This window comes from Nesoenas mayeri (assembly GCF_963082525.1).
Source record: "Nesoenas mayeri genome assembly, chromosome: 5".
Lineage (NCBI taxonomy): Eukaryota > Metazoa > Chordata > Aves > Columbiformes > Columbidae > Nesoenas > Nesoenas mayeri.
In genome coordinates this window covers 4,139,417-4,156,027 of record NC_137548.1, presented here as the reverse complement: position 1 = coordinate 4,156,027, position 16,611 = coordinate 4,139,417, and the positions used below count along the sequence as shown (strand labels likewise).

General features: G+C 48.9%; 1 protein-coding gene across 2 annotated transcripts; it reads left to right on the top strand.

The window, feature by feature from the left end:
* The first annotated feature begins 87 nt into the window (after positions 1 to 87).
* Positions 88 to 15,162, top strand: LGALS3 (galectin 3). 2 transcript variants are annotated; one of them, XM_080345161.1, is made up of 8 exons: positions 88 to 305; positions 3,443 to 3,617; positions 8,014 to 8,320; positions 11,416 to 11,438; positions 12,194 to 12,502; positions 13,215 to 13,303; positions 13,572 to 13,740; positions 14,912 to 15,162. In XM_080345161.1, exons 4-8 carry the CDS (start codon positions 11,421 to 11,423, stop codon positions 15,065 to 15,067), a joined length of 741 nt encoding a protein of 246 aa, XP_080201287.1. In that variant the 5' UTR covers positions 88 to 305; positions 3,443 to 3,617; positions 8,014 to 8,320; positions 11,416 to 11,420; the 3' UTR covers positions 15,068 to 15,162. The 2 variants fall into 2 exon arrangements, with proteins under 2 accessions (XP_080201287.1, XP_080201288.1); XM_080345162.1 differs by lacking the exons at positions 88 to 305; positions 3,443 to 3,617 and adding an exon at positions 7,036 to 7,088.
* The last annotated feature ends 1,449 nt before the right edge of the window (positions 15,163 to 16,611 follow it).

Here is a 16,611-nt window from a genome sequence, read left to right as displayed (position 1 = left end):
TTGATTTGCAACGACTGAATATAAAATCAGAATTACTTGACTTCTGTGTTTTTCCTCTTCCTTTTGTGACTCTTTGCAGCCTGTGCATGAGGCACATCAGGTGCAGATGTGACCATTGCTGTTTGTAGCACGTCAGCCTCAGGTGTTGCCTGTTCACAAACCACCTTGTTCATTAAGAGACAACAAAAGCTCGTCTTGTTGGTTCTAGAGGAGGAATGGGACTTAATGTTTTAGCTGTGAAGAGCGTGGTGGGTGTTTTCCTGGCTCTGAACAAATCCTGCACTAGATTGACACGTGTGGATGCGGTAAGTGACCCGCACACCAGTGTTTTTATGGGTTTATCAGGAGTTTGCGATAGGGTGGGTAATGTTTGAGGAACTCAGGGGCTTGACAGTGGTGTGAACTACAGAATTTGAGCATCTCTCATCGCTGCGTTTACGTTCTTTGGATCTGTGGCTTTCAGAATGGTTCACGCTGAGCTGGTCAGAGCTTCTGCCTTTGTCCCCACCTTCGCCCTTTCATGGAAGATAAAAACAGCAGCAGTAAAGAGCGGAAACAGAAATATTTATCCACTTTAAGGCTTAGACTGTGCACCAAATGTAACCCTTACACCTGTTAGCAGAACAATCCAATGCATGGGCATTTATTTTCACAGTGTTCAGCTCTGGGGTTGCCCACTGCCTGGCATTCCTCTTGTGAATTCTCTCTTGCAGCTCTTTTGCGTTGGTAGAGATGACATGACCCAATTATGTTAATTGTTGGCTGCCCTGGAGACCCAAAAAAGCTTAAATTGAATTTTTTGGGGGGAGGGCATCTGACAAGTGGTACTTCCCCATAGAATTCTGAGGGGAGTGGTTAGTTTTGAAAAACTATTCTGGGGCCTTGTGAAGCGGAGAGTACGTGCATGGTTAGATGGTGTGGGATGCGGCAGTTCTGGTCTGCAGTTGCTGGCAAAAGGACAAGGAGTTATTGGGGAGAGTCCATGGGAGGGACACAAAGATGCTGAGGGGTCTGGAGCATCTTTGTGATGAGGAGACACTGAGAGAGCTGGGGCTGCTCAGCTGGAGAAGAGAAGCTGAGAGGGATCTGATCAATGGGATCAATATCTCAGGGTGGGTGTCAGAGGATGGACCAGACTCTTTTCAGTGGTGCCCAACACCAGGGTGAGGGGCAACAGGCACAGACTGAAACACAGGAGGGTCCACCTGAACATGAGGAGAAACTTGTTTGCTGGGAGGTGCCAGAGCCTGGCCCAGGCTGCCCAGAGCGGGTGTGGAGTCTCCTGCTCTGAGACATTCAAACCCCCTGGACCCACCTGTGTGATGTGCTCTGTGACCCTGCGTGAGTAGGGGCGTTGGACTGGGGGATCTCCAGAGGTCCCTTCAGCCCCAACCACCCTGTGATTCTGTGACTGTGAAGGAGATGCCTGAACTCTTCCAGACAAGTTCAGACCCATTTCTGTGCACAGGCATTGATTCACTGACCAGCTGGTTCAAAAGTACCTCCCCGCTGTCCATGGGGTGGGATGTAGTGTTAAGATTGGCTTTAGTCTGTGTAGTAAGAGCCCTTGGGCATCTAAGTAAGGACAAAACCTTTCATAGATATTCTTTCACGGTCTGAGGAGGGAGAATGAGTAGTAGATGTGACCTTCGTGTACTTCATCTTGGATCAAGGTGGTTGTAGAGGGAGGATCAACTACAACTTTTCCTCTGTCCTTACAATTCAGTGGAATTTGAGTTGATGTCGCAAGGTGCCTGCACACACCTGCTAAGCTGACACCAGCAGCTCACTCTCACCCGCAGAATCTTTCGGGTATGAGGGAAATGGGCCGTTCCACACTGGGTGCAGCAAGGCTGTGCTGGTCAAAGTGGGTAATTTAGCTTCAGAGATCTGCTGATTGAGTTGAAAATGGAAGAACAGGGACTTTGTACCCCCTGTGTAGCACATTATGAGTTACACTAAAGTTACACCTAGATAAGTGAAAAGGGATTATCAATGTAATAGTATAATTCAAGCCCTTCCGTTCTGTAGTATCACTTTCCAAAGGGCACCCTCCCTGTTACATGAGAGATGGAGAGATAACCCAGCAATGCTTGGTTCCATCCTCTCTCCAGCTCTCCCAGGGAAGGTTCGTGCTGCAGTCACCCAGCACACGCCTTTGGGTTTCATTTCAGCTCCTCGTTCTCCTGTCTGCACGAGATCTTACCTGCTCTCACAGATTGGTGTGATTCGGGGAGGGAATTCTTGGAACATGTCACCCTTCAGCTCTTGCATCAAGCTGTGCCATCATTTGTTTCACCTGGCAGTAGTGATGGCTTAATATATAACTTATCTCCTCCCTCGGCCACCACCCCGTTATCTTCAAACCAGTTGCTTCTGATACAATCCCAGTACATCCCACAGACATCAAATAGTGTAAATGGGGCTGCAGCCTCGGTGAGGAGGTGCTGGTGTTGGGCTCTTTGTCAGTGGGAGGAAGCTCGTCCAGAAGAGGAGCTTTAATTTCATGCTCAGTAGCAGAAATTATCTCTCTGAGCTAGAGGGGGATCCTGGGGAGGATGAGATATTTAAATTATTAAAGATTGGTTTGTGGGCAGAGTTTGGGTCAAATTTGGGGACCCTGCTGTGCTTTATCCTATAACCAGCTGTTTCCAAGTGACCTTTAGGCTGGAGTTGGCATTGGTATAAAATGGGGGTAATTATTTACAGTTTAGGTTTAAAGAGGAAAAGTGTCTGCTAGTGCCCATTCAAAAGCCAACACCAGCCTGTGTTTCTCCAAAATTGGATGGTGATGTGAGACCAGCAATAAGGAGAAGCTTTTCCACTGTTAAGACCGTCAAGCATTGGAGCGAGTTACCCAAAGAGGCTGTGAAATCTCCATCCTTGGAGGTTTTAAAGCCCAGCCTGGATAAAGCCCTGAGCAGCCTGGGCTGACCCTGGAGCTGGGATTAGGGACCTCCTGATAGTGCTTCCCACTAGAATTGCAGAAAATAAGACAGGGTATTATATGAATTTTTGTTCCAAAAGATGCGTTAGGGCTTATTTTCAGGGGATGTCTTATTTTTTCGTGAACAACAATCTACATTTATTCTTGAAAAATAAAAAAATCAACATTTATTCAAATATAGTCATGTCATCACATTCTCTCACATTGTCCTGCTGCATTCTATTGCCAATTGATTTTACTTTTTCACATGTATAGCTGCCCAGACACTATTGAAATTGACCTTTTTTTTTAGGAACAGCAACTAGGGCTTATTTTTGGAGTAGGGCTTATATTTCGAGCATCCTGAAAAATCATGCTAGGGCTTATTTTCAGTAGGTCTTATTTTGAGGGAAACAGGGTATGTGTTGGGCTGCATAAAGCTGGACTTTGCGCTCCTTGGGGAGACAGCATCAGAGCTGATAATCTTGAAAGCGTCTTAATACAGACACTTCAAAGTCTTTGCAGTGTCCGCTTGATGCTTGAATTTTTCCATTTCGACCTTGATGATTTTCCTGCTCGGGAAGTGAGGAACACCGTGTAACCTGGAACGTGGGGGTGATCCATCACATCAACGGGTTGAAGCTGCCGCTGCCATCTCCTCATCTCCTGTTGGGATGTACGGACTGTCTGAGTAAGTTATGGCTAAAACAGAGTGTGTTTGTGGAGTGACACTGAGACAAAACCGCCCTGAGTGGGGCAAATTAAACTCAGATGCTGGAAAAATGAGATGGTTCATGTAGAAGCAAAGGCTGATGTGGTCCCTCTGCGCTGGTGGCACATCATCCAGCAGCAGCAGAGGGCACTGGTGCTGGTCCCCTGGGCGGAGGAGGCTGTGTCTGGTACTGATGATTTTTAGCATTGAACTTGATTCAAAAAAAAGCAAACATTTTAGTGACTTCCGATGCTGTTTGGGAGATGTTATAACTCATGTCTTTGCACAGACTTGTATTAAACTGTGTTGGTCTGACCTCTGCAGGACAAAGACAAACACGTTGCACATGAGATTTAAACCTGAGCCATTTAGTGTATAAAGTTTCATAAGAGAATTCATTTCTGTGCTCTGCAAAAATCAAGTGTCAAAGGCAGTGCAGCAAAGAAGGAAAGTCTGCTAACCTGCCAGGGCAATTTAAAAGCTCTTCCCTTTTTTATCTCTTCTGGTTTCCTGGGCTACGTAGAAGCTGTTTATTGCTGCTGTAATAAAGATATTTTAGAGTATACACTTCAAAGTGGTTGAGCCAGTAAGAGAAGTAAATCAAGAGAGGGAATACTCTAAAATAATGGAGAAAGTGATTCATCTTGCAAATGACAACAGTGGGGAAAATGAGAGACAATATATTTATTAGACTTAAAGTGATGTACTTACATGGTTATGTGAAAAGGCCTTACTAGGATGGTTTGTCCAAAGTATTTTGTTGCTCCAACTCTAGGGATATCTGGGATCTAAGAGAGGCTCCTATTGACCTGAAGACTCAGATGGATTCCACTATACTATTAAATATCACGCTAAGTGCCATTATTACATGATCTTGGGGCCGGCTGCATCTGCTTTGTTTGCTGGGTCATAGTTTGATTTCTATTAGTTTAAAAACAACGTTGAGTCAAGTGGGCCCCTCTCAATGTGACAGAGATTGCTAGAAAATCTAAGAATGTTTGGGCAGGTTGAGAGCCTTTGGTTTGAGGTAGAGAGATGTTGCAGCTGCCTTTCTGCTGCACCGGGCTGAACTGTCCTGCCTTTGACCCTCATGTTTTCCTTCCAACCCTGTACATTCAGTGTGGGATCACACGGGGCTTTCACTCTCCTTAGAAATAGCATCTTTCCCATGGCAAAGCCGTGTCCGGGACAGCTGGAGCCAAAAAGCCCCAGGGCCAGGCTGGCTGTGTGAGCCCTTCGACAGGCTGAGAGTTGGGGTGTTCAGCTGGAGAACAGAAGCTCCAGGGAGACCTTATTGTGGCCTTTCTGGACTTAAAAGGGGACAACAAGAAAGATGGGGACAGAGTTCTTAGCAGGGCCTGTTGTGATAAGACAAGGGGTGATGGGTTTAAACTAAAGGAGGGAGATTCAGGCTGGACATGAGGAAGGAATTGTTGGCCCTGAGGGTGGTGAGAGCCTGGCCCAGGTTGGCCAGAGAGGTGGTGGCTGAACCATCCCTGGAGACACCCCAGGCCAGGCTGGACGGGGCTCTGAGCAACCTGAGCTGCTGAAGATGTCCCTGCTCATGGCAGGGGGTTGAACTAGATGAGCTTGGAAGGTCCCTTCAACCCAAACCATTCTGTGATTCTACAATAATTAGTTCGTCTCTGCCTTATTGCTGATCTGCCATTAAATATCACTTGGCTCTTGCACGTTGTCAGATAAACTCTGGGCATTTTAAAATGGGGAAAGTAAATCATGCTTAGGGGAAGTGGGCACTTCAGAGTGTACAGCCCTAAGGAATGTGTGATCTGCCGGGATCCCCCGCCTCTCCCATCCCTTGGGTTTGCAATTTAGGGCTTTAAATTTGGTGCCGTTTAGAGCTGGGCTGGCAGCTAAACAGCAAAACAGTTCCTCACTCAGCTTTCCTTCTCTGAAGGGAAAGAGGGAGGAAGACTCGTGAGTTGAAATAGAAACAGACTTAATGGAATAATAGTAGAAGAAAAATGATACAAAACAAATACCCACTAGAGCAGGAACAGGAGCAGGACCCCCTCAGGCCATTGAGGAAAGAGGGATGTTCCCAGCAATATGGAATGTGATGTCCATGGTATAGAATATTTCTATTGATCAACTTGAGAGAGCTGCCCTGGATCTGCTCCTCCCCACACCACACACCTCCTTCCTTGCAAAACACGAGAAACCGAGGTCCGACCTCGGTTTCCCTATCAACAAATACCAACATTATGAGTTCTTACATTCCGTCATGCCAAGTCCTAAATGCTGGAGAGTTACTGGAAGAAAACATTAACTCTACCCCAAGCTGCTGCTTTATTGTTCTGCATTCAAAACAAAGGGCCACACCAACTATCAACAAGAAAATTAACTCATGGAAAAGTTACTTCAGCCCAGCACAAAATTTTGTGTGGTACCAAGTGAGGTTGCATTTTACATCAAGTCTCTAAAGCAAACTGGATGTGTACTAGTGCTTCAATTAATAAATCAACAAATATATCCCTGTTTTTGAGACATGACTGGCTTTTTGTGCAATTTAAAGCGCTGCCAGCTCCGCGTTGCAAGGCCATGCATCAGGAGGAGTCGCAACCCTGCAAGCTGGAGATGCGATCGCCGGGACTTACGTCTCCAACCGAGCTGGTGTCTCCATGCATCGCCTCAGTGCTCTGGCAATAAACCCGTCTGCTCTTTTATTTCCATCCCGAGAGGCAAAGCTTGGAAATGAGAGTCACCCCCAGTCATCCGACCGCGCGAGTCACGGGGTGGTGGCTCAGGAGATGTGGAGTGAAATGAAATGCAGATGTTCGGTCATCAGCCTCGCTGCTGTTTGGTGTATTTAAGTGAAGGAATTAGCTCAGATGTTGATTTGGGTTTTTCCTTTTGGTCAAATAATTGGTTAAATTTTGCCCCTCAGTTCCAGCAGGACAGGGAACTGCTGGAGAGAGTCCAGCGCAGCCACCAAGATGATGAAGGGAGTGGAGCATCTCCCGTGTGAGGAAAGGCTGAGGGAGCTGGGGCTCTGGAGCTGGACAAGAGGAGACTGAGGGGTGACCTCATTTATGTTTATAAATACATAAAGGGTGAGTGTCAGGAGGATGGAGCCAGGCTCTTCTCGGTGACAACCAACAGGAGGACAAGGGGCAATGGGTACAAACTGGAACACAAAAGGTTCCACTTAAATATGAGAAGAAACTTCTTCCTGGTGAGGGTGTCAGAGCCTGGCCCAGGCTGCCCAGGGGGGTTGTGGAGTCTCCTTCTCTGCAGACATTCCAACTCGCCTGGACACCTTCCTGTGTAACCTCATCTGGGTGTTCCTGCTCCATGGGGGGATTGCACTGGATGAGCTTTGCAGGTCCTTTCCAACCCCTGACATTCTGGGATTCTGTGATTTTTTTATCACCGGGTGTGTGTTGCACGGCTGGAACCCACAAAGCTGATGGTGTAGAAGTGGAAAATGTAAGCACGCAAACCATTTCAGTATATGTTTGGAGCTTTAGAGTGAAATCTTGAAAATAGCAATACAGGTTTCTAAGAAACATATCTCTTGCCAGAGCAGTTGGGATCCTTCAGTGTTACTGACTTAAACCCTCTCCAGGTCCTTTTGCCCTAAAACATGCCAGAAGATATTGCCGTATTTACTGCGGTGATGGACCAGACTCTGTTCAGTGGTGCCCAGCGCCAGCGTGAGGGGCAACGGGCACAGACTGAATCACAGGAGGGTCCATGTGAACATGAGCAGAAACTTGTTTGCTGGGAGGTGCCAGAGCCTGGCCCAGGCTGCCCAGAGCGGGTGTGGAGTCTCCTTCTCTGAGACATTCAAACCCCCTGGACCCACCTGTGTGATCTGCTCTGTGACCCTGCGTGAGCAGGGGGGTCGGACTGGGGGATCTCCAGAGGATCCTTCAACCCCAAACACTCTGTGATTCTATTGCAAATTAATTTTACTTTTTTACATGTATAGCTGCCTGGATACTATTTAAATTGACTTTTTAAACGAATTGCAACTAGTGTTTAGTATTGAAGTAGGGCTTGTATTTTGAGCATCCTCAAAAATCCTCAAAAATCATGCTAGGGCTTATTTTCAGGGTAGGCCTTATTTTTTGGGGAAAAAAAAATGGTGTTCTGTCTTCTATTTTTTATTATTTTTGTTCTTATTTTCTCTGCTCTTTTTTATTCTGTCTCTTCTCTCTCTTCTTCCTTCTTCTCTTCTCTCCTCTCCTCTTCTCTCTCCTTCTCCTCCTCTCCTCTCCCTCTCCCTCTTCCTCTCCCTCTTCCTTTCCTCTTCCTCTTCCTTTTCTCTTCCTCTTCTTCTCCTCTTCTTCTCCTCTTCTGCTTTTTCCCCTTCTCCTCTCCGCTTCTTTTCTCCTCTTTTCTCTTCCAGCAGCACCGCGCAGCAGATGGGAATTTCCACAGGAAAACACCCTTTTTTCTCTTCCATCCTTTGATCCGGGCAGCGCGCTGATCAAACAGGAGACGATTCACCTTTAACCCGCAGCAAAACCCTAATTCTCGCGGTCCGCCTTTCCAGAGCCGGGCGGGAGCGCAGCCCCGGGGTGCGTGGGCGGCAGGTCCCGGTGCGGCCCCGCGGTCCCCGCCCTGTCCCCGCCCCGAGCGGGCGGGGTCCCCTCTGCCTTGTCCAGGCCGCCCAGTCACCGCAGGATCCCAGTCCCGGAGAGACGGCACCGCAGGTGAGTGGGTGCCCCACCCACGGGGAGTCCCGAGTGGGAGCAGCTGTGGGGTTAATGCGGGTGTTGCATAGTGGAGAAGGGGTTATTGGGGGGGGTTGTACCCGTGCGGCGGTTCAGCACGTTTCCCCGTGTGGGGGGCCGAGTGAGACAAGGGGAATAAAGCAAATATTGCCCTGCGCTTTGTGCGTGAGAGTGGGAGTGGAACACGCGTGAAATGCACAGAAAGCACTCGCTGGGTTTAGGGGATGCGCGGGGTAACGGGGGGATGGTGAATATGAAAGAGCTATAAGGCTGTTTGCAAAGCACAGGTTATCGGGGTAGCCCTGCCCACGCCCCAAAAACCCTGCGGGGGTGTGGGAGTGAGTGTTGGTGCGTGGGAGGCTGGAGACACCCAGAAACACACCCAGAAAATCACTGTGGAAATAGCACCAGGGGGAGAAGAACTTCTGTTTCTTTCCCAAATAGAAGTTTTTCCGATTTGTGTGAATACAGGAAACACTCGGGGCGCTTCATCGGTGTCTGCCCCGGGATGTTCCCCACGGCTGATCCTGCGTCAGATCAGGGATTAAGCAAGTCAGGTTTGGCAGCCCCAATGGTTTTGGAATCGCACCGTTTGGTGGTGTTTTTCTCAATGTTTCTGTTACAAATATCGAGTTGTCCACACTGAGTGGGTGAACATGAGGCTCCCACCACGCTGGGGCCAAAGCAATAAGAAATTCATGCAAGGGAGCGAATTGCGTCTCCCCAAGGAGAATGGGAGGAGCAGCACAAACCATCGGCCGCGTCCCGGCAGCTCCAGCAAATTGGTCTGGGCTGGGTCTGGCACTGGCGGCTGCGGGAGCTGCGTGCGCACCCGCGGCGTCACCCGCAATGCCAAACCCAAGGGCTTTAAAACACCCCAGAAGGCAAATAAATCTGTGCGAGATACGGGCTGTTCAAACAATCTGGGCTTCTGGGTGCTGGTTGAAAGACCAGCTTGAAAATCACGTGGGCTTGGGAATGTGAATGTTTTGCAGGGAAAGGCGTAAATTTTTGGCTGTAAAACTCGAGGGGTTCATTTGAACACAAGCCCTATGGGGAGAGGCTGAGGGAGCTGGGCTTGTTTAGTCTGGAGAAGAGGAGGCTTAGAGCTGAGCTCAGCACTCTCTAGAACTACCTGAAGGGCAGTTCTAGCCAGGGGGGGATTGGGCTCTTCTCCTAGGCATCAGCAATAGGACAAGAGGGCATGGGCTTAAACTCTGCCAGGGGAAATTTAGGCTGGATATTAGAAAGCAATTCTGTGCAGAGAGAGTGGTCAGGAATTGGAATGGCTGCCCAGGGAGGTGCTGGACTCGCTGTCCCTGGAGGTTTTTAAACTGAGATTGGACATGGCACTTAGTGCCATGATCTAGTAAACGGACTGGAGTTGGACCAAGGCTTGGACTCGATGATCTCTGAGGTCTTTCCCAACCCAGCCGATTCCGTGATTCTCTGATTCTATGATTATTCCTAAGGCAGGGCAGCCACATTTGCTGTGGCCTTTGTGCATCTGAACGTTTCTTTCAAAAAGAACTTCCCTCTCTGTTTCCAATTTGGAATTTTCCTTCTTTCCCCGTTTCTGCCTCCCTCTTTTTTTTTTCCCCTCTTATGAATGGTCCCTTTCACAGCAGGAATCCAGCGCAGGGCTGGAGCTGTTTATTCCCGCACGCAGGCGGGTTTGTGTCTGTGTGGACTCATTGAACCTGTAAAGCAACTTTTATCCGCTGGCCCGGGGCAGCTGGTGGCACTTGTGTCCCTCCCGCGGTGCCCTCGGGCCAGCACGGGGTGAACGGGGGTGTCTGGGGGAGAAAAGGGGCATCCACCCATGGGTGCCACCCTGCGCTTGCCTTTCCATATCTGCTGAAAGCATCTGCCTGTGTGTCATGGGGTGGTTGTGTGTCCCCTGGCGTGGTTTTGTAGCCCCCGTGCTGCTCGTGTTTGCTGCTGTGGTCACCCCCAGGGATTTTATTTTAGATTGAAATCTTCTGATCTTCTCCCAGATGATGCCTTGGGGATGGGGAGGTGGGAACCTGCAGGGGTGTCACCTGGAGTCCCGCACAGACAGTCCCGCACTGTCACCCCCTCAAAAAGGTCCTTGCTGGACTAAATCTTCCTGACTTCTCTGGAGACATTCAAGACCCACCTGGACATGTTCCTGTGCAACCTCACTTGGGCGTTCCTGCTCCAGCAGGGGGATTGGACTAGATGATCTGTTGAGGTCCCTTCCAATCCCAAACATACTGTGATACTGTGATACTGTGACTTGTGAGCGCAGCAGAGCTGGCACGGGCGTTTTTTGGGGTAGATCAAATGCCAGACTTCACATTGACCAGGGGTTCTCAGAGGATGAGAATGCTCATGTGGTTTGTGATAACATGGGTGGTGCTTTGCTGTGAGCAAAGAGCACAAATCCAGTGAAAATCCATTGAGAGGCTGGAGGGAGCTGAGAGCCCTTGGGGCAGAGCAGCACCAGGTCCCCATTGAATCACAGAATCATTTTGGTTGGAAGAGACCCTCAAGATCATCGAGTTCACCCGTTAACCCACCCCTGGCACTGCCCCATGTCCTGATAACCTCATCTGTCCAACCCTCCAGGGATGGTGACTCCAGCACTGCCCTGGGCAGCCTGTTCCAATGCCCCACAGCCCTTTGGGGAAGAAATTGTTCCCCAGATCCAACCTCAACCTCCCCTGGTGCAACTTGACCCAAGCTCCGGTGTCCCCTCTGTGTTTGACGCCAGCAGCGATATAATGTCACTGATGGTGTGACATTGACACCTGCAGTGGCCAGTTCCATCCAGAGGATGGATCCACCCAGATTTGTGCTGGATTCAGCCCCGGAGCCATTTGGGCTGCCCGTGTGCCCATGACCCTCAATGTCACCTGCAGGTACCAGAGGAGGGTTCGTTCTGTGGCGCTGGAGCTGCCAGCTCTGCCTTGCAGGTGCCTGATGGGGACTTGCTAATTTCCAGCCCCTTGCTGCTGCAAACTGTAACTCTTCCCCAAAAAAATCTGTTTGTTTTTTTCAGATGTGTATGTTAAAAATGATTTAAGCACTTTTTGTCTCTTTTGTTTTAGGAAAAATGTCAGACGGTTTCTCTGTAAGTATGGCTGCCTTATAAAAACCCAACATTGGGCTGATAGTTTAATTGCCTTGATATGGGGAGGGAGTGCAGCTTTGTTAAACCTGCCTAACTCATAGAATCACAGTATAGTTTGGGTTGAAGGGACCTTCCAAGCCCATCCAGTGCCCCCCGTGCCATGAGCAGGGACATCTTCACCAGCTCAGGTTGCTCAGAGCCCCATCCAGCCTGGCCTGGGATGTCTCCAGGGATGGTTCATCCACCACCTCTCTGGCCAACCTGGGCCAGGCTCTCACCACCCGCCTTATGGAGATGGTGAGGTCTGGTAAGAGGATGGGGAGCAAAGGACTAGATTTGGGGTTCACTTGATCCATCACAATCTATCTGTGCTGAGAGACTGAGAGCTGAGCCCCAAAATGAAGCTGACCCCAAAGCTGGTTTATGCCCTTATGAAAAACAGCCTTAGTTTTAGGCAGCTGGATCCATGGGAGAGGCAAAGCTTTGTGTGAACATGAAAACCATAATGTGTGGGCTTGGAAAACAGAGTTATAGATTAGAGATCAAACCCGCTGCTGCTAAAGGTAGCATGATTCACCCAGACCAGATTGCTCCCCAAAACCACTTCTGGTTTTCTGGAAACCTCAGCGCAGGCACTCACCCCCCCCGATGCTGGGGAGCACTTGAGCTCTTGCCCTTGGCACAAAAACTGGGTGTTGGAGGACGCGGCCTGACCCCAGGATCAATTAACGTCACCCTTTTCTCTCTATCCCCAGTTATCCGACGCTTTGCCCACCAACAACAACCCCTCTGCGCCCCCACCCCAGGGCTGGCCCTCCTGGGGGAACCAGCCGCCGGCTCCCGGGGGGTTCCCGGGGTACCCCGGCCCTCCGGGGACGTACCCCACCCCACCACTGGGACCATATTCTGGAGCACCGGGACCATATCCAGGAGGGCCAGGACCATATCCAGGAGCACCTGGAGCATTCCCAGGAGGACCAGCAGGACCAGGGCCGTATCCTGCCCCAGGACAACCGCTCAGCGCCCCCGGATTTGGGCCCCCACAAGGGGGACCGGCTCCCATGGTAACAGCTCCATCATATTCTATGTACACAGGCTTTAAATCATATAGACCTGCTGATGCATTTGGTAAACTTTATAAGTGAAAGCAAGACTTAAACGTGGAATTAAACTACTTCAAATTACTCCATGCATCCATATCTCAAGGGCCTCTCTGAGAGTAGCACAGACACTTAGTTCTCTAGACCTGCTGTTAAACTCTGCTTGTGGCATGACTCAAATTGACAATTATAAAATGCGTTAAAATTCCTACAGTCAGTAGAAAACATAACGAAAAATACATGGGATTTAAAATACTGAATTCCAAATGTAATACAGCAGCTGGCGTCAAACATGGCATTGAAAATTTGTTTTGCTTTGGAGAGTGTTATATCCCCATCCGCAATTAAAGACTAGAACTAATTATTAGTTGTGGACAGCTTCTTCATGCTGGTGCTTTTATTTGTAAGTGGATCCTATCTTTAGAAGGGCTGCTGAGATCTATGTTAAAATTAAAAAGGAAGTTAAAGTGCATCACGGGCAGGATTTCATCAGAAGTTCAGTGAATTTATAATTAATATTATAAGGGTTCCTGTGCAATGGGACTTGGCTGTGCCTTGGGGGTGGTGGCATCGGTGGTCACTGCTGTGTTGTGACACGGTTACGCAGCTCATGCTCAAGCATTTGGCTTTGGATGTGAGTGTTTTTACTAACGCTGAGTCCATGTTGTCCCCCCAGAAAGTCCCCTTCGAGCTGCCCCTGCAGGCAGGACTCGTCCCCCGGCTGCTCATCACCATCACAGGGACCATCAACCCCAACCCAAACAGGTACCGGGGTGTCCAGCACCGAGGGTGGGGGGTTTCTGTTGAGCGCCACTGAACGGACCAGAGAAATTTGCTTTCCATTCCTGAATAACACCTGCTTAGTGTAAAAATCAAATATTCCACGAAATAAACGTGTAAATGCTCTGTCATTGCCCAACAGGGCCTGCGTGTTGGGGTTTTTCCTGCCCTCTTGCTGCTGCTTTTGGCAAACCCTGTAAGAGAGCCCAGGCTTTGTGCAGAAAAAGCAGCAAATCTGTTCTTGTCTTTGCAGGTTTTCAGTGGATTTCAAGAGAGGGAATGACATCGCCTTCCACTTCAACCCCCGCTTCAAGGAAGACAATAGGAAAGTTATTGTCTGTAATTCCATGTTCCACAATAACTGGGGAAAGGAGGAGAGGACGGCTCCGAGGTTTCCATTTGAAGCTGGAAAACCCTTCAAGGTAGCAAAAATGGTTTAATGTGCCAGCAGCACCTGCATCCCGCACAGGGCTGTGTAACAAGAGGCACTGGAAGGACCTTGATGCTTCTGCACAGGATCAGTTTTGGGGCAGTTGCAGAGCAGGTTCTACAGCACCTGCTTATACGTGTGCCCAGGTGGCCACCAGCATCCTGGCTTGTGTCAGCACTGTGTGGCCAGCAGGACAAGGGAAATGATTGTCCCCCTGTGCTGGGCACTGGGGAGGCCAAACCTCCAATCCTGGGGTCAGTTTTGGGCCCCTCACACCAAGAAAGGCCTTGAGGTGCTGGAGCGAGTGGAGAGAAGGGAACAGAGCTGGTGAGGAGCTGGAGCGCAAGTGTGATGGGAGCGGCTGAGGGACCTGGGAGTTCAGCTGGAGAACAGGAGCTGAGGGGAGACCTGATCTCTGAGCTGCCTGAAAGGAGCTTGGAGCATGGAGGGGGTTGGTCTCTTCTCCCAAGTAGCAAGTGACAGAAATAGGAAACAGCCTCAAGTTGCTCCAGGGGCAGTTTAGGTTGTTGGATCTTTCTTCCCCAAAGGGCTGTGGGGCATTGGAACAGGCTGCCCAGGGCAGTGCTGGAGTCACCATCCCTGGAGGGGTTGAACAGACACATAAATGAGGTTCTCAGTGACATGGGTTAGTGCCAGGGCTGGGTTAACAGTTTGACTCCGATCTTGAGGGTTGTTTCCAACCAAAACAGTTCTGTGATTTATTATTAAATCCTCCTTTTTAATATATATTTTTTAACACTTGTCCTGCAGCAGTTCTTGGGCAGGTTCCTATGCCACATCTCCCCCTATTCGCAGCCACACTCTCTTCCTGAGCTTTTCCCCCTGCAGCTGGTTCCCATTTGGCGAGGACGCAGCTCTCACTGTGTGAATCACCCAGTCCCGCTTCTTGCAAACACCGTCCTAGTCACGAGGAGACAAACTCCGGGCTAAAACATAAAGGAGGAAGAACACAGTGGGGCTTTGGGGGAGACCAAGGTCACCACGGCTGTTTTTGCAGCTGCGGGTTGCTGCACCACCTTGTCCACATGCCACCAGGCTGGACCCAGCCAACCTTGAGCCAGTGCCAGCCTGATCCAGCCCATTCCTTAAACCTTCTCGCTAGAAGGGAGAGGCTGATTTGGGGTTTTTAATGAATATTTCAGCTCCAGGTCCTTTGCGAGGTGGATCACTTCAAGGTAGCGGTCAACGACGCTCACTTGCTGCAGTACAACTTCCGCGAGAAGAAGCTGAATGAGGTGACCAAGCTTTGCATCGCTGGGGACATCACCCTCACCAGCGTCATGCCCACCATGATCTAAGGACCGTGGGGTCGTCTTAACTTGAACTTCCTGCTCTTAACACAGCTGTAACAGAAGTGCCTTCTTATGCAAACACTTTGAGGTAATAAAATGTACTTTCACAAGTAAAATTTGTTTTCAATAAGGTCTCAAAAGACACAATATCCTCCAGCAAGGCAAGTTCAAATGTGGAAGTATCTGGATTCTTGCTGTAGAGACAGAGAATCTCTTTGCTGAAGGATGATGAAGAGGAGCTGATTGATTTGGATGAAGAGCAAAGGGAAGGCACCTGTGGTGTTCTGCCCCATGTCCTGCGAACTGGGGCAAAAAACTTCAACCCCATCTTCTCCAAGTACCAGGTAGCGTGTAGGAACTTGGTATTTTTTACCTTCAGTTGCTCTGCTTTTTCTTTAAAATAATTAAAATAGTGCAAAGGACTTAAATTCACCCCCCCAGGGAGGAAGAGGTGCGTGATCAAGCTGTGAATGGTTCATATGTAATGCACAAAAATGTCACCTTACCCATGTTGTTCACTGGGAAACACTGGAAAAGGGGGAAATCTTGAAAACCTGTAATCCTGAGCAGAATGAGGGATTTCAAGAGGGGGTTCAGAGCTGGAGGATGCAAACGCTCCCCTAGATCACGCCTAAAAAACTTACCCCTGTCTTTCATTTCAAAAGCCCATTTTGGTGGCCCAAATCGGTGTGTCCTGACTACATTTCCTCCCTCAGCGAGATCCAGTTTACACAAACGTTACGTACTCTGTGGAACGGGTCACGAGCCTTGTGCTTCCCTCCCCTCTTCACTTCTGTGTCAGCTGAGACCAGTTTCAAGGGTGTGGAAGTTTATTGGCAAGTTCACCTCGTGAGTCAGGCTGGTTAAAAAAAATAAGTAGAAGTATGTTCCCGTTGCTGTGAGTCATTCTCCTGGTCTTGTCTGCAAAACAACAGCGCAGCAGCCACCACTGAAGTCTCTTTGACACGTCTCATGCTCTTTTATAACAGTCACTTCACCTAATTTGGCATTTCCAAGTAGAAAACAAGCACAGTGTCGAAATTTCCAGCAGATGCGGTAGCCTAAAGCAGCACATTGCTAACATCGGCTTGAGCATGTACATCAGGTGTCAGAAATTCCTTGTTAACCATTCTTCATTGTAGTGTTGAAGAGCAAGCAGTGCAGGTGAGTCATTAAGAGCTTCCTGTTTGAAACCAGCCCTGTCAACTGGAGTTTAGTGATGAAGAAAGTAGATTCTGGCACAGTAACACCAAATTACATATTCTTCTATTTATTTGAGTGAAATCAGTACACAGCTTCCAGGTTAAAACTGTCCCGGCTGTAGTGGCAGCATTTTCTGCTCAGGGTTCCCATTACCTTTGTTTGGCTTAAAATAAAAGCTGAAGAATGTGTGGATTACACACATTCTTGTGGTGGCCATTACAAGAAGCAGCCCAGTCAGTTATTTCTTAAAAATATGATGATTGAAGGTACTCTAATACTACTAGTCAAATATAAAATATAACTGGCATGCTCCTTCTGTATATATATATATATGTTATAGTCCAGAT